This window comes from Squalius cephalus (assembly GCF_949319135.1).
Source record: "Squalius cephalus genome assembly, chromosome: 19".
Classification (NCBI taxonomy): Eukaryota; Metazoa; Chordata; class Actinopteri; order Cypriniformes; family Leuciscidae; genus Squalius; species Squalius cephalus.
Genome location: NC_137140.1, coordinates 25,430,262 through 25,454,497, shown reverse-complemented (window position 1 = coordinate 25,454,497; position 24,236 = coordinate 25,430,262). Strand labels below are relative to the sequence as shown.

Here is a 24,236-nt window from a genome sequence, read left to right as displayed (position 1 = left end):
CAAGATGAATACATAATAATTATAAAAGTATTAGCAGAATGTTTTCAAATGGTTTTAGAATGAATATAATATTTAACACCACAGGATGTGTCAGTTTCCCAAACGCACGGCAACTAACATCTGAAATATGTCTGGTGTCTGTCTAGGCTGCCGTAAAGTTGTTTGTGAAATGATTTGGTAGGTTGATTAAGCAAAGCCAGTCGACATGATCTGTGCACTATTTTTAGGTTGATCTTTATAAATGACTATCTGAAGTGCAATGTAAGCTACATCATCTTCATCAAACAAGCCTAACAGATTGCTTGACTTAGGCCAAACTGAATTTTTACCTTGTTTTAATTTCATGTACTCATGGTTTGTGAAAGGCTGCTATAATTATATTATATATAAGTCAGTATAAGAGAAGGTTACCATTAGTTTCCAACATATCTCTTAGTTTCTTTTCATTTTCCTGTAATAGCTTTTAGTTTCCAGTTTATATAGATTACCATTCAGGATCAAGCTAATGTGCTATATTGGCAAAATGCAGGCTGGACAAAGGTGAGTCCACCGGAAGGCAGCATATGAAATCTATTTAAAATCTATCTTTTTATTTGGACCAAGCATATATCCAGTCATTTGTAATACTGAGCGCTCAGTCATTCACCCACTGTGTGGATGCTGCTTGCCCTGTATTACACTTCACCCAAACATCCCGGACAATAACAAGAAGTGTTTGACTCCTATGAAATAGTGCTTCATCTCTAAAATCCCCTTTGTCATTAAAAGTGTCTTGCAGCTATTAATGGAGTCACTTTCTCAACTTGTGAATAGATCTTGCTGTTGTACATTTGATCTTGCTTGCTCAGTGTGAGGGTAAATATAGCTCAGGGTTTTTAATTGAATCGCAAGGCAAATGCGGTAGAATAACTTTTACACGTTTAGAATGATGCTAATATATTCCTGATCTGTAGGTAAACGGTTGTTCAGTGGAGAAAATACGGGCTAGATGATACCGCGACTTTAAATAAATGAACAGACCTAAATTGTTTAGCAGTCCTATCCTAGTGTCCTTGCCTCCACATCAAACTGGCACTAAAAACAGCTTTCCTGTTGCACAACAGCTAAACGAACAAGCGGTGGGAGGCAACACACCGACTACAGGAAAACGAGGGCTGTGAGGACAGGCACGTTCAGGAAGTGATCGGTAGATATCAGTGGACTCCTATTCAGGTGGCAGGAAACAGGGCTTGAGTTAGCTGACAAAGAGGCCTTCTCAAATCGGACTTTACCAAATGCCACTGTCAACATTTGATTATGGCTGACTATAGTACTGAGTTGTACCTTTCAGACCCTATTTACCTTCAGTCTTTGTTTTTGTAATATTGCATTGGCTGTTCTGCAGATCTTTATGTAACTCCCTTCCCGTCCCTTTCTGAATGCCTGAGGCCAGCCTTTGAGCGAGGCTGAGTGAACCTTGTCCGGTGGTGGTTTCAAAGCCGTTGGGATAGGTATTAATCCTGCCTTTTGGTGGATATATTTGCTTTGGAACTGGGCTATTAAAGATGCATGAAAACCTGGTGAATATTTTAAGTGTTGACTCACCTACAGTTGCCTTTTTTCGCCTCTCTTCTGGGCCACTGAGTGTGTGCCCGCGCAAAGAATCATCCCTCTCGCCAGTATTCAGCCTGAGGGATGTCCTCCCCGGCACAGGAAGTGGTGCACCGTGATTACTGTTTTTAACCGTTCTTAAAATCTCACTGTCTGATTATAGAGAACACAGAGTGGAGAAATAGCTTGTTAATAGGCTACGATTTAACTTGCAGCAAGGATGTTGCAAGCCAAGAATGCTGTATTAGGTTGGCTGTATGTCACACATTTTGTTGTGAGGAAAATGAGGAATGATTAACAGACTGTAATAAATGATTACTACAAAGGGTACAGAAATTAATGATGACTTGTTTTCACTTTGCTGTGTGGTGCACAGATTAATATATTTAATGAGTTTAGGTTTTATTTACAGAATTATAGAGTTTGGATATGTTCAGACTAGCACCCTAAAACGTTTTTAATATGTCATATGAAAAGTGAGATTCCAGACAAAATCAGAATCTTTATAATTCTGGGATGATTTTGCATGGATAAGGGAACACAAACTATTAAAGTTAACTATTATTCTAATTGGTCTGTTGTGTGATGTGATTAAAATGAATACTTTTATTCAGCAAGAATGCATTTTGAGTCAAAAGTGACAGTAAAGACTTTTTATATTGTTACAAAATTTCTATTCATCGAAGAATTATGGGGAAAAGCATCATGATTCCCACAAAATATTAAGCAGCACAACTGTTTTCAACATTGATAATAAGAAATGTTTCTTATCTTAAAATAATAATAATAATAAAACTTTATTTTAAATGGTGGCAATATTTAACAGTTTTTACTGTATTTTTGATCAAATAAATGCAGTCTTGGTGAGCTTATGAGACTTCTTTCAAAAGCATTAAACAATCATACCGATTCAAAACTTTTGAATAGTGAATGGCTATTATTAAGTAATACGAAATAGTTATTGCTTTAAATAATTGCTTCAATAAGTGAATTCATTTGCGCCAAGAAATGAAAAGAATTTGTTGACATTGTCCAAAATCCCACTTTGCCTGGGCTGATTCCAAACTTTTGATGGGCATTATGTTGACCTCACTGACAACTAAATTAAGCCAAAAATATTGTTTCTAGAAACCTTCTTGTATTAATCATAATTCTGATGTGATGTAACACCTTATTTGGATCTAAAATCCACTGTAGTGAAAAATTCGCTAAATTAACCTTTTAGCCTACCAGTAAAGGTAGATGATAAAATGTACAGTACCAGTCAGCTAGATTGTTGATACAGGAAGTTATGAAAAGTCTAGCAAGAAACACATTTGTAAACGTGAGGAAGAGACAGATTTAATTACATTAAACATTAAAAGAAATGAACGGATAAATATACAGGCAAACGCACACTCAATGACATTCTCTTGTGCGCTGTTGTCAGGGACATGAATGAGAATTAATGAGCTGATTCAATTACTGTGCAGAATTACAAAACTGCAACATGATAGAATGATAGCACGCATCTCCAGTTTTATCAGTAGAGAATAGCAGTTAATGAACCTGCATGTCTTTTACATTTTATTCCGAATGTACTAATCACCAACCATGTATACAGGAATATTTCTTTAGCTGCAGTTTTATTTGGCATAGAAATGACAAATTTTACTTGTAAGTATCATAGTAATGCTAAGATATCATGTGAATATTGATGTGTGTTGGCTTCCTCTCCAAGATGCTGGTGCAACACCAGCTCAGTTCTCTTAAAGATGAGCAGGACAGAAGCTCTCGGCAATGCCACTTAGATTGATGACCTTGTAGAATTCAGCCAGAGAAGTGTTTGGCTTTTGCGAGCAGTAATAACGTGTTCAATTAAGAGTGTGTCTGTGGAACATTGGGGTCATTGTTTAGAACGATAAACAATCTACAAACAATAGGCCTTGTCTGGGCAAACAATGCTTTCAGCTTGATGCGGTTAATGTGGTCCGCGACACAGACAGGCCCTGAGTGTTCCATGATGATGCAATATGGATCCAAGCGCTGTCACTCCATGGGCCGATGGCTCTGTTGCAGTCCGGAGGGAGAGGCAACTGATTGGTTAGGCCTGTGTCATGAGCACATTTACAGCAGTGAATCACTGTTGATCTGCTCCCACACAACCCTGTGTCCATATGGCCATAAGTAACCACAGAAACCATATTCATCGTTGTGCATACTTGTACTGAAACAGCACTTCTCCGCAACGCCTCTGGCTTCTTTTCTTACGTGTCGCATTGTTCTGTTTGTCCCACGGGATCGATTTGATGTGAACGGCAACTCTGATCTTATTTTTCAGGTTGACTGAGCCGTCTGGGTTCCTAACAGATGGCCCCATCAACTACAAGTACAAAACAAAGTGCACCTGGCTGATTGAGGGCTAGTAAGTGTTATTCAGTCATCCTCTCTCTTGTTGTGCCCACACTTCCCGCTTGCATAACCCCCTATTTAAATAGACTTCAGCAGCCCTTACAAGGGTGTTTTCTTCTGTGTTGGGTTACCAGAAAAGGCTTGGACGAGCACATTCCGCCTCGCACCCTTCAGACTTGGCAGAAATGAGTCTGCTGTAATATGTTCTCATAATGGATTATGCAGCCAGCAACACATTCTTAAGCATTATGTCATCACCTTTGTTTTGCAGCCCAAACGCAGTCCTGAGGTTACGGTTTAACCATTTTGCGACCGAATGTAGCTGGGACCACATGTACGTCTATGATGGAGACTCTATTTATGCTCCCTTAGTTGCTGTCTTCAGGTGAGTGTGTTTTCTAAAACTGAAAACTGGGTTTTCAGACTTTTTGGTGCCAAGTACCCCCTTCCTAAAATATAATGGCTGCTATGTATGTTCATGCATAAAGACCCATTTATACTGTGTGAGAGAAATGTTTAATGTGTTATTATAAAGGCAACATGTTGTTTTAATATTAAAATAGCCCCACATCATCACATAGCCTTCACCATACCTAGAGATTGGCATGGTTTTATTTCAGTTAGCCTAATAGCTAGTTTGATTTTCATTGAGAGATGATCTTATGGAAAGTACTCCATGCCAATCTCTAGGTATGGTGAAGGCTATGTGATGATGTGGGGCTATTTTAATTCCAGAGGCCAAGGGAACTTTATCAGGATGCGTAGTATCCTGGATCCATGAAGTAACTGGCCTTTAAAAATAAAAATCTGCCTGCCTCTATGGGAATTTAACATAGGGGTGTCCAAACTTATGCACCCTGTATTTTAAGGAAGAACATTTATTTATTTATTATACATTATTCATTCACAAAGAAAATTGGTGTCCTTAAAGGTTGGATTTTTCCTAATTTTTTAAATTAAGGCATTAAGTTCAATTTCCAAAAGATGATTTTTTATTCCTCTTTTTAGTCAACTTTAGCATGGGTGTCTAAACTTATGCATAGCACTGTATAAGTGCAAACTATGTACCAGACAACAGAGACATAAAAAATATTGTCCATATGAAAAAAATTAAATAAAAACTTTCTATTTATCAATTAACCCTGAAATCTCGGTTTTCTCAAAATATTAAGCAGCACAACTGTTTTCAACATTGATAATAATAAGAAATGTTTCTTGAGCACCAAATCAGCATATTACAATGATTTCTGAAGGATCATGTTACAATGAAGACTGGAGTAATGCTGAAAATTCGGCTTTCCCATAACAGGAATAAATTACCTTTTAAAAAGATATAATTAAAATTCTAAATAAGTTTATTTTTTATCTAAATATGTCACAGTATTTTGCTGCCTAGACTACTTTCAAAAACATAAAAAAATCTTTGCCCAAACTTTTGAACGGTAGTGCATATACCTGACAATAAAAATATTGTAATTTATTTATAAAACACTTTTCATGATGAATTTCAAAGCACTAGGTATGTTAAGAAATTATTGTATAACACATATTTAATAAATATTTTAAGTCGACATGTTAACTTTGAAAGCACTAAAAATAGATTTTGTAAAGTATTTTCTTTACACATTTTTGGTGGACCCCATAGCACTCCTTTGCACCTCTTTTGAACTCTTTTGGAAGTTGAAAACCTCATTCCTAGAGTCGCACCGGACAATTTCACTTTGCTGCGTAACAAATGGAATAAGTTACTGCTTTTAAGGAAGATTGAGGGAACATTTCCTAACCAGCTTCTATTTTTTTTGTAATTGTCTCACAGTGGTCTCATTGTCCCCGAACCGAAAGGAAACGAGACCGTCCCTGAAGTGGAGACCAACTCAGGCTACGCACTCCTGCACTTTTTTAGCGATGCTGCCTACAACCTGACGGGATTTGAAATCTTCTACTCGTGAGTATTCAGCCACGCTGGGACAACAGAGTTAATGAAAGCCTGCTGATTGGGTCTAGTGTTAATTTCTCAACACGTAATCACACAGAGGTCTTAATTTTATCGCCTCTTTGCTTGTTTTATTCTCAGTGTAATAACAGACCAGTCCTGTTCAATATACCCTCCCCCATTTCAGGTTTCCCTTCATACATCTGTGTACGAACTCCCTCCTTGTTTGCTTTTTACAACTTTCTTTCTTCATCTCTCCCTCGACAGAATCAACTCATGTCCAAATAACTGCTCTAGCCACGGGAAGTGCACCTCGGGGAACTCGATAGCGAGCCGTGTGTATTGTGAATGCGATAAGTACTGGAAGGGTGAGGCCTGTGACATCCCGTACTGCAGGAACAACTGTGGCAGCCCCGATCATGGCTACTGTGACCTCACCGGGGAAAAGCTGTGCGTGTGCAATGACAGCTGGCAAGGTACTACTCACTTCCCCTCTCATTTCCACTCCTCTCCTGTATTCTACAGGATGCTGTGAAAATCCGAGACCTTTCCAGTTTCATGTTCCCAACAGAGCATTTTGTCTCAGGTAGTTTTTGTTGTTATGTGCGTTGTCTCCCCCTGGTGTTGATTTTTTTAATACTGCATCTGTCACCTCTGCATCACTGCAGCATCCTCATCAGGCTTTTGCCACAATGTCACAAAATGTCAAAGCGTGATAGAGCATTGACATCAGGATGCCTTAAGGTTAATTTAATGAGTCTTTCTAGCCAATTTCTCACTAAGCATCATGTGAGGAGACACATGAGATGTAAATGTTCACAGTAATGACCATGAGAAGCTGCCAGACTTGCTCTGTTCAGGTCATCCGTTCATAAAATAAAATATAATGAAATGGATGTTACCTATCAGGGGTTCGCAAACTTTTTGGTCAACTAAACCCCTTAAAGCCAATTCACACTGCACCGACAGGCACCAACCAATGCAGACAATCACCAGATTACAGTACGTCACTTCTCAGACATTCTATAACCTGACAAGCACCGATTCGGCAAGTTCAGTCGGCGAAAACAAGCTCCTACAGACGGCAACAGACACCGACAGGGGTAACACACTGATCCAACAAAACCCGACAAAGTGTCTGTTGCCGTCTGCCGGCGCAGTATGAATCGGCCTTAAAATGTCAGGGGTACTTCAAATAAATATTTTAAGTAAATATTTCAATAATTTAAGGACACTCGCATGTCCATGGTTCTCTGATATTGGTTAATGGTAACATGACATGCTAATAAACAGATAAAATATATATATTTTTTTATCTTTATTCTTTTTATTTGAAGATTATTTATATATAGGGCTGCTTTTATATAGGGTTTTATTGTAGTAATACTACTACTACTAATATTAACGATAATAATGAATACTATATAATGAATTATATAGCTATATATAATTATATAACTGTTGTAAATTACAGTTGTCCTGTGAAATAAAAAAAGAAAAAATTGATAATTATAATAATTTTATTAAATTTTGAAGTTACTATGGGGGTTATTTGCAACAAACTTCCGTATTCTGTAAAACAGGTTGCGTCGCTTCCAGTTCAGTGTCTTTTTTTATGTTCTTCGTTAAATATAGAGCCATTTTAACTAAGATACCTTCAAAGGAGCGAGCAAAGATGAGCATAACTGATTGCATATGCAGATTGATATCTAAAAGTTTTTTATTTTTCTTCTTCTCACTAGAAGATAGCTAGGTTAGCTGAATACCTTAAAAGGCCATAGATATCTGCGCCAGTTCGTATTGCCTTTAACACTTCCTCCGACAAGCGGTTAGAACAAGGCTTGCTTTCCCGTTTGTTCGTGTGACGTTCGGCATAAAGCCTATACTCATTTTTATTTCTTAAATTCTTCTCTTTTAAAGCTTTTATTTTGGCAGAATGCTGGTGAAATGCTGTAAACTCCTATCCACAGAAATGTTGGAAATTATGGGAATGTGTAAATAAAGTGAACCTAGCACACATTTAATGGCACGTTAAACTCTGCACATACAGAGATTGAATTCATCAAAGCTATATAGTGATTTCAGTTTTATTTTGAATAATTGTCCACCTATATTTATATTTATTTTGTATTTATTTTAATTTACAAGCTTTTCAACCCCCTGCAGTTCCCTCGTGAACCCCCAGAGGTCTGTGAAGCCCCATTTTGGGAAACTGCCTTAGATTATTGTACAAGCGATTAAGCTGTCTCTCTTTTTCTCAGGTCCAGACTGCTCGCTAACAGTGCCCTCCACGGAGTCTTACTGGATCATGCCCACAGTGAAGCCTTTCGGAGCATCGCTGGGAAGAGCATCCCATAAGACGGTTGTCCAGGAAAAGGTCATGTGGGTCGTCGGTGGCTACACGTTTAACTACAGCAACTTTCAGATGATTCTAAAGTAAGTGGTAGTTCAGAGCGCGGTGTAGGCCTACAGCATAACCCAGTTCATGTTATGCACAAGGCTTATTTGCATATGCGCTTACATACAATGACAATAATCCAAAAATAAAACCGCAGTAATTATAATAATACTAATGATAAATCAACGTGAGCCTGTGGTAGGAGTAGAGTTTGATTAATCTGTCAGTTTGAGGGTAAAAGCTGTGAGTCTGAATATTCTCAGAAGGAACTCTTAGGGAGCATTAGCGACGTTGTGGATATGGATATGATATTTCAGTCAAAACTCGGACTGTGACTGTAACTACTGGAATAATGGGTAATTTGTGTAAATCTGAAGCCATCACAGTCTGGAAAATGTTTTTTCCATTTTAGATAGAACTTGAGTTAGGATGTTAACTATTTTTTTTTTTTTGCTTTTCAGTTATAATCTGGAAAGTGGCATCTGGAATACTGTACCCATCAGTAGCGGACCCCTGCCGAGATACGGACACTCCTTGGCACTATATCGGGTAACATAAGTGTTAAAATAAGTTTTAACAATATTTTGTCTTCAAGCTAAATGGCTGTAATCCATTGATTCTGAAAAATCAGCTTTTTCGGAATAAATTACATTTTAAATTGTATTAAAATAGAAAACATTCATTTTAAATTGTAATATTATTTAACAATATTACAGTTTTTAATATATTTTTTAATTACATAAATTCAGCCTTGTTGAACATCAGAGAGTTCTTTCAAATTGTTTTTTTAAAAATACCTTTGAACGGGAGTGTAAATGTTCTTGTTAAGTCACTGACCACCAGTATAAAGAAAATATACAAACCGAATGAAACATATTGTAAGATATTGATCACATGCATTAACACATTAGTTTTGACAGCCCTAGCTGAAAGAAATGTATGGGAACTTTACAATATTTACCAGTAGATTAAAACTTAAATCTTTTTCTTCAGGATGAAATCTATATGTTTGGAGGCAAGTTGGAGATGGGTGCCAGTAACGTAACCGATGAGCTGTGGGTGTTTAACATACCCGTCATGACGTGGTCGCAGAAGTTCCCCAGTGTGCCAGCCCATGGGCAGGTCTACGCTGTGGAAGGCCACTCCGCCCATATAGTCGAGCTGGATAACGGCGATGTGGTGATGGTGGTCATCTTCGGCTACTCCTCCATCTACAGCTACATCAGCAATGTTCAGGAGTACAACATCAGTGAGTGACTGACTATGGTGTATTTGATGAGGATTGAAGTTCTGCAAGAACCCAACAATTCTCGGTTGTACACAGTGTTATTATAGTGTTTAGTAATATTTTGAAATAGTTTTTTTTTTAATATATATATATTTACTGTTTCCATTTTAATTTTAGTTTGTTTAATTTCATGCACATTTGTCATTTTTATTAGTTTTTTATTTATTTCAGTTTTACTAATTTTAGTACTTCACTTTAAACTTTATTTCAGTTAGTTGCCATGGTCTAACTTTCAGTTAGGTCTTTTTTAGTTTTTAATTTAATTAATTTTCAATTAACTTAGTTTTCGTTAACAATAACAACACAGATTGTACATTTAGTTGTTTTTTTTAACACACTATAGGCGACTTTTGAGAGCAACAGTAAAACAAGTAGGTCTGCAGGGGTTGAAACGGATTAGATTTTTTTATTTTACACCAGTAGATGAAGCTGTGGTTCTTTGCAAAGAGCAATGAACAAATAATGTATCCAGAGACTCCGTGTCTCTCAGTCTGAAGCATTTGAATAATCTGTACCTGTTAAACTCTTGGATCAGGGCATGATCTTATATTTTGTTTCTGTGCACAGGGACGAACACTTGGCTGGTGCCAGAGACTAGAGGAGCAGTCGCTCAGGGTGGTTATGGCCATAGCAGTGTGTACGACAGCGGTAGCAAGAGCGTGTACGTCCACGGAGGTTACAAATCTCTCCCAGCAAACAAATACGGCCTGGTGGATGATCTTTACCGCTATGAGGTTCAGACCCGCACCTGGTAAGAGTGCACATACATATTCAAGGGAAAAAAATTGTAGAGGAACAGGCTATAGTTCAGTTAGTTTCACTACATCAGTTTGATGTTGTTTGTTGTGTGTCACAGGACGATTCTTAGGGAAAGCGCTTACCCGCGTTACCTGCATTCGTCTGTGCTGCTGGGAGGAACTCTACTCATCTTTGGAGGAAATACCCATAATGACACGTCTCTTAGCAATGGAGCCAAGTGCTTCTCTGCTGACTTTCTCGCCTATGACATTGGTTTGTGCTGGTACTTTGCTACACCTTTGACATACACTGCTGTTGAAAAGTTGGAGGTCTGTAAGATTTTTAATGTTTTTGAAGGATATTTCCTTCTGCTCACCAAAAGGGATGGGTACCAAAACCTGGTATTAAATGAGCCCTGGGGCTAAATAATGAAAGACTGCAGTATCGATAAGCTCTGACGTTATTGGTTCTGCTGTCAGTACTGGAGAAATTAAGAAAATACACTTACTATTTATTATTATCGATACCCATCCCTACTCTAAAAGGCTGCATTTATATGATCAAAAATACAGTAAAAGCTAATATTGTGAAATACTAGTATTACACTATATTTTTTTTATATATTTCAATTAGTTTAAAAATGTAGTTAAAAAAAAAAAAAATTATGAAATTTCAGCAACCAATATTGCAGTCTTCAGTTATCATTATCAATGTTGAAAACAGTTGTGCTACTTAATATTTTTGTGGATTTGGTTTAGGATTCTTTGATGAATAGAAAGTTAAAAAGAACAACTTTTATTTGAAATATACTTTTTTTGTAATGATATAAAAGTCTTTTACTGTCACTTTTGATCAAATTAATATATCCTTGCTGAAATCTTAGTCTTAAAAAAAAAAAAAGTACTGACCACAAATTTTTTAACGGTTGTGTACAGTTGTCAGCATTCCCACATGGAAAGCCGAAGAAATATCAGAGAATTAAAAAATTGTGTTGTCCAGGAAATTTTTTATTACAGTTAATAAAGTCCATGGAGATTCCCTTCGGGAAAATACATTTTAGTTGTATTTCTGTGTTCTAAAATATTAATATATTGCATAGTGATTTCAGATTTATGAGCAAATCATTCCTAATCTGGTTCCACTTAATGACATGGTTAACCGGTTCACACCACAGCAGTCCGAATCAAACCAGGTTTTTTTTTTTTTAAGTCTTACTGTAATCATAAATTAATTGAAAAGGGCATGAAAAAAGTAATTTGCAATAATTTGGTCAAAATTGTTTTGTTTTCTGTGCCTTTTTTCTTACAGCGTGTGACGAGTGGAAGGTCCTTCCCAAACCAAACTTGCACAGAGATGTGAATCGCTTTGGACATACAGCAGTAACCAGTAATGGGTGAGAAGCCCCCCCCCCCCACACACACACACACAAACACACAAACACACACACACTCTCGCAAAAGGTTGTTGTCTACTCAACTGTCTTTATCTTCTTCTCTTTCTAGATCCATGTATGTGTTTGGGGGTTTCTCTAGCGTCCTTCTGAATGATGTACTGATCTACAGGCCGCCCAGCTGTGAGGCTTTCCTGGGTCAGGAGCGTTGTGAGGCTGCAGGGCCTGGCGTGCGCTGCGTTTGGAAAGGGGGCCGCTGCGTGTCCTGGGAGCCCAGCTTCACTAACAGTGTTACACCTGCTCCATTCTGCCCTGCCAAAGCTGGTAGGTATCTGGAAGAGGCTTAGAAGCTGCCACCCTCAGCTAAAACATTTTCTACCATGCCCAAGCCAAGAAATCAGTCTTGTGTGTATTGATCTAAGCCCTTGGGTTTGTCTGCTACATTGTGCACTGGCTGTGTTAATGAGAGAGTAATGGAGGGGGCACAAGCTGTCTGAAGCAGACGCAGAGGACAGTTTCCCACAGCCCTCCTCTGCTCTGCAGGACTGCCAGTCTGTTTGATCTTTTGCCACATGTCAGAACACAACCAACCACACAAAATCAGCCAGAATTGAGCCTTTGAAAGTGATTGTGTGGACCTCCAGCCAATGCAGTATTTGGCTTTGTTTTGTTTGATTTGAAATTCAAACCTGAGGTCTTGAGAGGTACATGCTGGGATAATCCCTGGCAGCGCTGGCCTTGTTTGTTGCATGTGTCTCAGTGTTTTCTTCACCCCTTTCTGCCGCTTCTGAATCTCAAGTACCATGGGAAAAATGTGAACCTGCAATCTAAATTAAATCCTATGTGATAAAGACTGTGTACTATGAATTTGAAATAACGCCAAGATGCTGGAAGCACTCATGTTGTCAGATTTCTGAATGAATTACTCTTATGATCCAGTTCTTTTAATTATTGAGTAAAGGATTGTCAAAGCAGAGAGACGGAGAACAGAGGTTTCTTTGATCCTTTACATAAGTTCCACTGTCTGAAGTCATGCGATTAGAAGTAAATGGAGAATGGAAGGTGTTTGAAGTGCTAAATGTTTCTCTTCTAGTTTGGTTAAAGGTCTGATATGAGAGTTGGCTTCGGAAGAGTTTAGATGTCTCTCTAGATAACTGTTGGATATTAATACTTAAAGACTCGTTTTTTGCACTAAACTCTTCTGCTCTTCATCTCAGCCTTTCTTCTTTGTTTTTTCGATCTGTCTCTGCTCTAGCCACGGTGGATGAGAGATGTTACCGCTTCTCAGACTGCACCAGCTGTACCGCCAACACTAATGGATGTCAGTGGTGTGACAGCAAGAAATGCATCTCAGCTCTCAGCAACTGCACTGCTGTAAGTTGGCCTGCAGAGGGCATCAATGCTACACTTCACAACTCTATGTGCTAGTAGGCCTGTGTTTGTTGAAAACTCTTTTGACTTTCTTTTTACTAGACTGTAAAGAATTTCACCAACTGTCCAATCAGGAATGAGCAGATTTGCAGTAAGATGGCCAACTGCAAGAGCTGCTCTCTCAACCTCAGCTGCCAATGGGATCCTCAGCAGCAGGAATGCCACACCCTTCCTGGTAAGAACGGCAGAGGATGGTGGGAGAGATTTTTAATTTTATTTTGTGAACAGAGACTGATGGTCATTGGGCTTGTCAAACATTTTTCACACATTCTTCACAATTGATTCCAATGGAGTTTGCCATTAACATGCAGCCAAGTTAAGGACATGATGAGCATAAAAATATGTAGCATGCTTATATTGGGTAAAATAGACCATTTCAATGAGTTTATACACACTCATCTGCCATTTAGATTAATTTTATTCAGTGAGCTTACTACAGTGCATTGTGGGCTTATATATTGACCAAAAGAAGCTAGTTTTTTTGGGAGCAGCCTTTGGCCCTGTTTACACCTGGTTTAAAGATGCATTTTGGTCAATCGAATCACAAGTAGATGAGGGAGACACATACTCGTTTACACCTGGTGTTTTAAATGTCTTTTGTCCACTTTCAACCACTTCTGTCCTGATTTCTTCTATGGCAGGGTCTATGGGCAGGTAAATGTATAGATCTTTCGATCTAATGCACAAAATAAGGTCGCGCAATTTATATATGAACGTGCCTAGAGATAACGGAAACAGCCGCAAGATCACGCCGAATGCGATAGTGCGTGTTAGAAATCAGGAATGGTGAGAGAACATTTTGCTTAGTATGTTTTTTCGTCTTCAAACCAAACTTGGTTCTCCTGCCAACAAAGTTTAAATCCCGTCTGGCTAGCGCGCTTCCCATAATGTTTACGTGTTAGGTCAGTAGGCGGAGAGTAGACAGTCCTTTGTGGCTGCCCGAATACATTCGACCACATTTTCGGCAGATTTAAAGACACCCCTTCCTTTGGGTTACCTTTAGGGTTAAGACACCCTCTTAGCTCTTCTATCGTTTTACTTGAATTTCGGTTGTACTTGAATTTGTGGGTGTTGTGCTCTATAAATTCTGACCTGAAGAAACTTCAGCATACCTGAAGAGACAATCAGGATACCTTTTGTCTTCTTTGAATTGTAAATTTGCTGAATGATTCATTCTGATTGTGCTTGGCATTTATCGCTGTGGGAAATTTCTTCAACTGGCCACTTTGCTTGAATTAGCTATTGGCCCTTTTAGAGCTTCACTTGGTTCTAAAGAGTAATTTTCATCATGTTAAGAGCTCTCCTGCTGTCTCTGAAGAGCAGAGATCAAACGAGAAATGGGAAAAATATGAGGCTTGAGATAAAAGCTCCTAATTCCTAGGGCTGGGAGAAAAAAATCGATCACCTAGCTATCGCGATTTTCTTTTTTTACGATTCTAAAATAGATTATTTTTTATTCCAGAATCGATATTAATTCAAATTCAATTGCTTTATTTTTGTCCTTGCTTGTAGATGAGGTCGACAGAAGTAAGCCACTTACGTTCCAACAGAGGAGGAAATGTGTTGTTAGTGACGTAATGTCCCAAGTGGACGCGTGGAAGAGACGTGAGACTGAATGCACTAAAAAGCCCTCACACGACTCATTTGCTGAGAGAGAGATAAGACAATATAGCTGCATGATTAATCTTTAAAAGACTGATCTCGATTCAAACACCCACGCGATCTTTCAATTCGTCTATCTGTGAAACTTTGACAAAATCATATCGCAACATTCAAAGCTGTGTTGGCGCTGCCGCTGACCCGGAGAGAGTTGTCATGAAACAGCTTCACAAACAGTCTTTTCAACCTCATAGTATCATTATTTCTGTGATACAGTAGTTAAAATTATCATAGAAGTACTTGGATAAAAGTTTAAAGTTCAAATATGAACACTGATGTCTACGATTGCGATCAAATTCAGCTTTTGATAGAAACTTGGTGCTAAAATACGCATTTATCGGTTACATTGTTTCGCCACTAAGTTGCGACAAGTGACTATTAAAAAATGTATTTGTTATTGAATCATTTATTCAAGAGAATGTAGTACTGTGTGATGCTTTTGAAATAAAAGTCAGAAAGATGTAATGATTTGTTTTTGTAAATATGACTGATCTTTTACATCATGTACAGTCTGTATAAGTGTATGATTTAACTTTTCACGATGGTCTAGTGTTAAAAAACAATGCAATATATTGCAATATCGAATCACAATACTTGTAGAATCGCAATTTTTTTAAAAATCGCAATACATATCGCATCGGCACCCAAGTATCGTGATAGTATCTAATCGGGAGATAGGTGTATCGTCTCAGCCCTACTAATTCCTCGACATCTCATGATCTCTCTGTAGCCCAGCTGTGTGGAGACGGTTGGAGTAATGTTGGGGAGGCCTGTCTTCAGATCAATTCCAGCAAGGAGAGCTATGACAATGCTCAGCACTACTGCAAGAACCTGGAGGGAAACATCGCCTCCCTTACCACAGCAAAGCAGGTGGACTTTGTGCTGGACGAACTGCAGAAGTACCAGCTGAAGGGAAAGGTTTGTGTCCGCTCATATGTACACTACCATTTAGAAGTTTGGACCTACATTCTCGTTCCCTATCAATATTTTCCACATTCTAGAATGGTAGTAAAGTCATCAAAACCAAAAAATGGCAAGCAAATCAATGCTATCTTATATTTTGCCTCTTCAAAGGAGCCAGCCTTTTCCTAGATTGCAGCTCTCCACACGTTGGTCATCATTCTCTCAACCAACTTCCACCTGGAATGCTTTTAAAACAGTATTTTAGGTGTTCAACTGTATGCTGACCACTTGTTGGATTTCTTTCACTATGTGATCCAACTCACCCATTTGTTGTATTAAAATGGTAGTTTTGTAAAGAAAATCATAATAAAGCCCTACTCGGATGGTAAATATTTCTCATGTGGACGTCTGCAAAAAAAATGATTTGCATTGCACTTCATTGATAAAACTTTCGGATGGCGATTGATTCACGGTGAAGGGACGAGTTTTGTGATCATATGAATCCGGGAACACGCTGCTCACATGGTTATTCACATGATTGTCTGCTGTAAATAAAATGTCTCATGCTTGGAATAATAAGGAAAATAATATCCTATTTATTATTTGATTAAAAATAGGAAGATAGACACACTATAGTTGAAATGGTGTTCTGTCTTGAATTTTATCTCAAAATGATGTGTCATTTTAAAAATGTGGAAATTAACGGAAATAAGTTAATGCAGCCTCTTATTTACATGAAGTAAACAAAGTTACTTGGCATATATATATATATATATATATATATATATATATATATACATATATATATATATATATATATATATATATATATATATATATATATAATATAGAACATTTTTTATTTTTTAAAAAACATTTTTTTTATGGTATTTCATATCTGTTGCTGCATGGTTGCATAATGGTCCATTTCATATCTTTTCATGCTTTTCTTCTCTTTCTCCTTTTTGTTCTTAACAGCTTCCACTCGCTGAGGTGGAGCGGTGATGAAATATTGTTCTTGTAAATACTTTCCAACATTTCAATAATTAAAGTGTACATTTTTAAAAAACATGAAAATTGCAGCGAAGCACAACAGCTATCGTATGGTGTTCAGCAGTGGTCAAAAAAGATTTAAACAGTGAATTTTGAATTGATCTCTTCTTGTAAACTCAGTGATGTGGATTCGGGCGGCAGTTAAATACTGTTTAGTCAAAAAACAGTAGGTAATTTAAAAAAAATAAAGGTAGGGTTTTTTATGCGGGTGGTGGGAGAAAAACATTGACATTCTGGATTTGGATGGCAATAAAATCACCGACTAGCCCCTGCAAATGTTGAAAATACTTTACGACCCCATGAGAAACAATTACCGTTTGAATAGGGCTATAGACACAATCCAAGTCTTTTATCATTTAGTCTTTAAACATTTTTTTAAGATCATGAAAATTATAAATTTAGTCAAGTGTGTTAAAAATTTTTGCTGGCTTTTTCACTATACCATTCAAAAGTTTGGATCAGTTTTTGTAAAAAAGTCTCAAACTCATCAAGGCTGCATTTATTTGATCAGAAATACAGTAAAACTGTAATATTGTGAAGTATTATTACAATTTAACATATTGATTTTGTGCTTAAAGCTACACTGTGTAACTTTTTTAGTTGATTCTTAGCAAAAAACACTTAGTTCTTTCAAAAATATATGTGCTCATTAATGTATATTTACTTCTTTCAAGTAATAAAGTATTCTCTTAAGTTTATAATCTGCCATTGAAAGTACATACGGGTGAGGGGTTCGTATGCCGGTCGCCATGTTGCCCCTCCATCTTGAAACTACATTAGCCAAAGAGGGACATACCTGTAAATTCAAGCTTCGCCTTTTGCGTTTTTCACTCAGTGACACCGTGACGAATGCGAGGGGGAGATTACTCGCGAGCTCGCGAGTGCCGGCAGATTTGAAAGATAGTGTGGTGTGTGTGTGCGTGCGTGCGTACTCACATTTGAAAGAGAGAATTAAAACATCAACGCGACAGACAAATCAGCAAGACCATAGTCAATATTGGAGTAACTTTTCCCAGATGGAAAGAGCTCATGAGGAGAAAAGATTTTAAAACGGACGCCGAGGTTGCCTGCTTTCTTCTCGACAGGTAATTCAGCCTGTTGTAATTCATTTGTGTAAATTCGAAGTTTTATAGTTGCTTGTCTAACCATAGCATGGTTGTGCATAACGCCAGAACGACCTCTAGTATAACTTCATCCTCGCGTCAATGGTGAAAAAGTATTGTTTACCCTGTAACATAAATCTGTGCTGCGACGGATCACAGGTGATGAATAGTTTTAAAGGCGCAATTTTTTAAGCTATATAAAAAAAGGACACTGTAAATTTTAGTTATTTTTAATTGCTTTTACTTTGTACACATTGTAAGGTTAGCCTAATCTGATTATGCTGGGATAGCCGATTCCAAGGGTGACGTTTACCTCCTGACATCTGTCCTGTAGTTTTATTCATTTTAGACGTATTGTTTATTATTGTCATGGACGAAGTCGATAACTGGAAGCCATGTTAATCTTGGAATAATACGGCCACCGTAGGAGTTAAAACGCCCTCGGAATTGAGAGGAACAGAAGCTAATATTCACTGGGTAGTCATATACAATTTCACCGCTAGATGGGGGTAAAAATCACACAGTGTAGCTTTAAGAAGCAACAATTGTAGCAAGCAACAATTAATTGTTCAGAAGAACAGCATTTATTTGAAATATAATTTTTTTTAACATTATAAAATCTTTACTTTTGATCAATTTGAGGCATCATTGCTTAAAGTATTAATTAAAAACAAAACAAAAAAAAATCTAACTGACCTCAAACTTTTGAATGGTTCTTTACATTCTATTAACATAATTATTGATGCATCCTCTCTTCAAAATTAGTTTAGTCCCTAATTTTGTTAACTTTATCTGTGACTCATTGCATTTGTCCTGCAGAAACTGTCCCCGTGGGTTGGCCTGAGGAAGATCAACGTGTCATACTGGGGCTGGGAGGACATGTCTTCATTCACTAACACCTCTCTGCAGTGGCTGCCCGGTGAGCCCAATGACTCAGGCTTCTGTGCTTACCTGGAAAGAGCTCAGGTGTCTGGCCTCAGGGCCAATCCCTGCACAGCCAACACAGACGGCCTCATCTGTGAGAAACCAGTCGGTGAGTACTGATTCCGTTCTCCTATTCCCTTTATTTTTTAGTGAGGGCTTGGAAATGTGCCCATATACATAAGCATTCCCTGTTCAGTAACCTCATACATATTTCCTCTTCTGCAGTGAGCCCGAATCAGAACGCCCGCCCTTGTAAGATGCCCTGCTCACTGCGCACCACCTGTGAGAACTGCACCAGCCAGGCCATGGAGTGCATGTGGTGTGGAAGCACCAAGCGCTGTGTGGACTCCAATGCCTATGTCATCTCCTTTCCCTACGGCCAGTGTCTGGAGTGGCAGACTGGAGACTGTTTGTGTGAGTGTCCTTATTTACATTTAGTGGCCATCACTTCTTAAAAATAGCCCCAGAGAGATCTATGGTCTTTTTTTTTTTTTTTTTTTTGATTTCAGCACTGACTTTCAGGGGAAAAGGAACTGAACGCATTAAAATGTGTTAAATGTTCTAGTAATAATAGCACTGCACTATTATTGGTAGCACAATGTATTAGCCAAGATATATACAAAATGAACCTATAAGTGGTAGTAAAAGAATTTTTTTTTTTGGTAAGGATGCATTAAATTGTTCAAAAGTGACAGTAAAGACATTTATAATGTTACAAAAGATTTCCATTTCAAATAAATGCTGTTCTTTTGACCTTTCTATTCATCAAAGGAAGAAAAAAAAACTGTTTTCACAAAATATCAAACAGCACAACTGTTTTTAACATTGATGATAATAAGAAATATTTCTTGAGCACCAAATCAGCATATTAAAAATGATTTCCAAAGGATCACATGACACTGAAGACTGGAGTAATGATGCTGAAAATTCAGCTTTGCTATCACAAATGAATTACATTTAAAAAAAAATTTTTAAATTAAATAACAATTATTCTATGTTATTATTATTACTAACAATTATTATCTGTTTTTTTGCTCAAATAAATGCAGCCTTGCTGGGTACTATAGACTTCTTTTAAAAACATAAAAAAAACTTTTAAAGTTTTGGTAGTGCATATTTTTTAATAATGAATTGTTAATTGTTTAATTGTTAGGAATATTTGGGGCTTTGAACTGATGGTGGGAAATCTTGTGTGTTGGAATGAAACTGAATTAGAGGAGCTGTTTTCTCATGAAGCCCTTAGCCTTGTTTCTTGGAAGGGTTTCAGTGTATTCTCTTCCCAGTGATGAGAAAGTTGCTCTGTGGAGCCTTTCAGAGAAAGATACAACCAATCAGTGCCTGTCAGCAGCCTTGATTGTGTGGGTTCTTCATCTCTATCAGATCTGTTGTTTCATCCCATTAGCTGAACTGCTTGGCCTCTGATCCTCCTGTAATGTGCAATTAGTGTTTCAATTTGTCTGCCTAAGCATTCGCTCTTCCCTCTTGGCTGTTCAAGAATGGATTCTTATGGCATGTGTCGGCACGCCAAGTGATAGAAACTTTAAGGAAAACGTGATGGTGAACGACATTAGGTGGAAATGTTCTGCAGGGAATATTAAAGTGATGGCTCACCCAAAAATGAAAATTCTGTCATTAATTACTCGCCCTCATCTCGTTCCAAACAAGTAAAACTTTCGTTTCTCTTTGGAACGCAAATGAAGATCTTTTTAATGAAATCTGAGAGCTTTCTGTCCCTCTATTGACACTCTACACAACTGCCACTTTCAAAGCCCCAGAAAGGTAGCCACTTTCAAGCCACTTTTATTTAGCTCACAGCTCTGTATATCCTGTGTTATGCCAAGTTATGTTTGTCCTTCAGACTTGAGGCTTTAAGTGCTCATAATGTCTTATTTCACCCTGGCTATCAGATGGTGAGGTAAGGTACAGTCTCCTGAATGTAGTGTGTTTTTATGACAGGCTTAGACTTACTGATAGAACTTCCATTATGCTCAGTCTGATGGAAAATGAATTAAAAGCTCTCTCCGCCAGAAAGAGGTGGTACTAGTCTGCAAATCTGTCTGGCTGAGGAAACCTTTTTGTCACCAAAATGTATCGCTCCGTCCAAGTGATGGTTACTTAACGTTTCAAATGCTCCACCATAAGCCCTGGCCTGTGTCAGTGCCATTTTAAAGATCTATTTCTGCTTCTTCTCTCTCTCTCTCTGTTTTTCTTTTTTCTTTTTCTCTTCGGGGTGCTTTGTCTCTGTCGGTGCATGCCTGGATGAGTTTGACTCATACTTGTGAAGGTGTACATTTTTGCGCGACAGTGACTTGCACCGGGATGTGGGGAGCTTGTGTGTGTCGACCCTATATTGTATCAGTCTGATATATTCGCTCTTAAATCTGGCGGCTGCTGCCACTGTTCTGTTGGGCTGAAGGGCATTTGTTTATAGTCGGTTTGTACCATGTCCTTGTCGCACTGCCGGAGATAATATATTTGACTATTTGTCCCACATCTCTCTTGTTTCTCTGTATCTCTCCGCAATTGCCAGCGACACTTCAAATGTAATAATTTGTGACAATTACACTTCAAATACATCTTTTCCAAAGATGATTTCTGTCATTTTAGCTAGTGTTGGTTTTTCTAATCAGTATGGTTTTCGTAAGTTATGTGATGCTACAAAGATGGGTTGTAACGAAAAAGAAGGGCTGGACTTTGATTCCGTGGCTCCACCTCGCACTTACTACTGCACAGACTCAGGCTCCAAATGACATCATCGCCGCAAGATGTCAACGGCCATTTCTGGGACAATTTGGCTTGATTTTTCGACAGTGGAAGGAAGTAGAGACACGTCATCCATCTGTATTTACAGTCTATAAGGATTATGAAGCAATATTCACCAATGAATTACACACAATAAGTCCAGAAAGTATCTAAATGGTCTCAAATTTGATGTGACTTTAAAACCAGTCATATCTGCTAGCTGAACTGCCATCTCTCTTTTTTTTTTCATTTGCGGGATGCCAATCAAATTACGTTTATGAACGTGACCCTTTATTTAAATCGGCAGGGATGCATTTTTATTCCCAGAGACATCTCATCTGTTCTCAACTCCTAACTCGCCTAGACATATCCTCACCCCTAATCAAAAGGATTTTTATTGTATGCCGAATTAAATCATATGTTGCTGTTGAGGATCTGTCAGCTCCTGCAGTTGAAAATCCATGAATTCCTGCCAGCGATAATGACTAACATTGTGCTTTTTCATTGTTATTGCTGCCATCATGTTGACCCTGAGCACACTTTGTGTGTAATGCTTGTTGTTGTGTGGTCTGAGATCCTAAGAATGTGATTTGGCTGCCAGGGTGGTGGATCAAACCGAAAGAGGCTGACGCATATGGCTCTGATGTGCTCTTTTGACAGAGTGAACTTTCTGGTGGTATTTGAGAGCATATTACTCAGTCAGAGGAATGATATGCCCCATGGGAGCTTAAAGAAAGTATTATTTTAAGCATGTCTTTGCTGTTTATTTCTCAGAATCTACTGGCTTTATTCTCTTTGGCCTCTCATCTCACTCTATTCTCTGTCATTCCAGCTCAGAACTGCTCTGGTTTGCGTACTTGCGGTCTGTGTTTGGAGCAGCCTGACTGCGGATGGTGCGGAGACCCTAGTAACACCGGCCGAGGGCAGTGCATGGAGGGTTCATATCGCGGACCCATGAAGAGCCCATCCAAACAAATCCAAGACATGGTCCTGGAGACGGGGCTCTGTCCGAAAGAGCGTGGCTTTGAGTGGGCCTTCATCCAGTGCCCTGGTGAGAGCCACAAACATTCAAACAATCACACGCAGACTTGACCTTTATTAAAGAGCAAATGTTTTTGTTTTTGTTTTTTTTTTGGCCTGTTAACGTGTACATTTTAATAAATTCATGAAATATGTTTAGCTTGACAGTAAATGATAAGTGATAAATGTACTGTTTTATTCTGATTTCTAAAGACTGACCAGAAATTGTGAGATCAAGGTGACAGTCCTAGTTTTTTTTTTAACTAACAAATATGCATATTGTTTTGTCAGTCAGTTGTCAGTGTTTCAACAGTCTGTAAGAATTTTTAAAGAAATGAATACTTTTATTCAGCAAGGAATCATTAAATTGAAAGTGACAGTAAAAACTTTTACATTTTTACAGATAAACTTAAACTTATTTGAAATAGCTTGCTATTCATCAAAGAATACTGAAATAAATCATCACAGTTTCCACAAAAATAAAGTAGCACAACCGATTTCAACATTGATAAAGAAATGTTACTTGAGCACCAAATTTAATTACTGTTTTTACTCTTTACTCTGAAAAAAAAACTAAAAAATCTTATCAACTTAAGTCTTATCTTATTTATTGATTTAAAAAATATATATTTGAATTGATTTACATTGACGATATAAAAACACTTTTTTTTTGTCTTTACGCTATTTTTACACAGTATAAATGTTTTTTTTAGAAATGAAAATGTATAGCTGCCTCCATATTTTAGGAAAGGGGTCCGTCATTCCTATTTGGGGGTCCTTGGCATAAAGAGTTGGAATGCTCTGGATTTTTTTTTATTCTATAGTTCATATAACACACTGAGAGTCATCTCTGACATCAGTACTACAAAACTACAAAATCCAAATGCTTGAGTTTTTCCTGAACAACCAACTTTTATCTTTCAGCATGCCAGTGTAATGGTCACAGTACATGTGTGAACAGCAGCGTGTGTGAGCAGTGCCGTAACCTCACCACCGGCCTTCACTGCGAAACGTGCTTGCCCGGTTACCACGGAGACCCAACCAATGGCGGAAAGTGCCAAGGTGAGAATATTTGCACCTTCTACTGACAGAGCATTTTGATATTCCATTCGGCCTAATGGTAGAGAGAATAAATGAGTTTTGAGGTCATAGAGGTGGTTGCATTCACAATGTTTTTTTACTCTTTTGCCCTGGAGATGTCAGTTTACAGCATTGCCCACTGATCCTACGCGAAACAGGATATGCTGGCATAGACCATTATGCTCTCAGATATGAGCAAACACCCCAACCACGAGTTCAACACTAAGAACTAGTGGTCACGAAACGTGCTAGTTTAAAAATTCTAAAATTGTGGTCTTTAGAGACACTTTAGGGACCATAAACTATCTTTTAATGTTTTATTTACAGCATGTTTGTATGAAAGTGGATTTGTGTTCCTCAATGTTTTTGTGAAATTTTGCCCAAGGCCTCCTTTACTTTAATACTTGATGGCACGTCAGTTCAAAAAACTGCACCCTGCAAACCCTAGACACTATCATATTTCCCATATTCTTGAGAAATATGATATTTATATTCCTTCTTAAAAGCTGAGCAACTTACAAAAGGCATTCTTACACACATCAGCATAAACCTTTGAAATACGAGCTACAGGATGCTGGGGATTAGAGACAGCA

The 24,236-nt window shown here is 38.0% G+C and overlaps 1 protein-coding gene across 1 annotated transcript in view; it reads left to right on the top strand.

Annotated features, from left to right (window-relative positions):
• atrnl1b (attractin-like 1b) overlaps window positions 1-24,236 on the top strand; it is an 89,282-nt gene that overhangs the window by 7,446 nt on the left and 57,600 nt on the right. Inside the window, exons 2-19 of the mRNA XM_079851921.1 lie at window positions 3,911-3,994; window positions 4,253-4,366; window positions 5,798-5,926; window positions 6,182-6,390; window positions 8,176-8,350; window positions 8,774-8,861; window positions 9,306-9,561; window positions 10,168-10,351; window positions 10,457-10,611; window positions 11,647-11,731; window positions 11,841-12,052; window positions 12,984-13,102; window positions 13,202-13,334; window positions 15,549-15,736; window positions 18,697-18,910; window positions 19,027-19,215; window positions 22,376-22,594; window positions 23,488-23,625. Of these exons, the coding sequence (XP_079708047.1) occupies window positions 3,911-3,994; window positions 4,253-4,366; window positions 5,798-5,926; window positions 6,182-6,390; window positions 8,176-8,350; window positions 8,774-8,861; window positions 9,306-9,561; window positions 10,168-10,351; window positions 10,457-10,611; window positions 11,647-11,731; window positions 11,841-12,052; window positions 12,984-13,102; window positions 13,202-13,334; window positions 15,549-15,736; window positions 18,697-18,910; window positions 19,027-19,215; window positions 22,376-22,594; window positions 23,488-23,625 (2,891 nt within the window). The remainder of the gene's footprint in view (window positions 1-3,910; window positions 3,995-4,252; window positions 4,367-5,797; window positions 5,927-6,181; window positions 6,391-8,175; window positions 8,351-8,773; window positions 8,862-9,305; window positions 9,562-10,167; window positions 10,352-10,456; window positions 10,612-11,646; window positions 11,732-11,840; window positions 12,053-12,983; window positions 13,103-13,201; window positions 13,335-15,548; window positions 15,737-18,696; window positions 18,911-19,026; window positions 19,216-22,375; window positions 22,595-23,487; window positions 23,626-24,236) is intronic.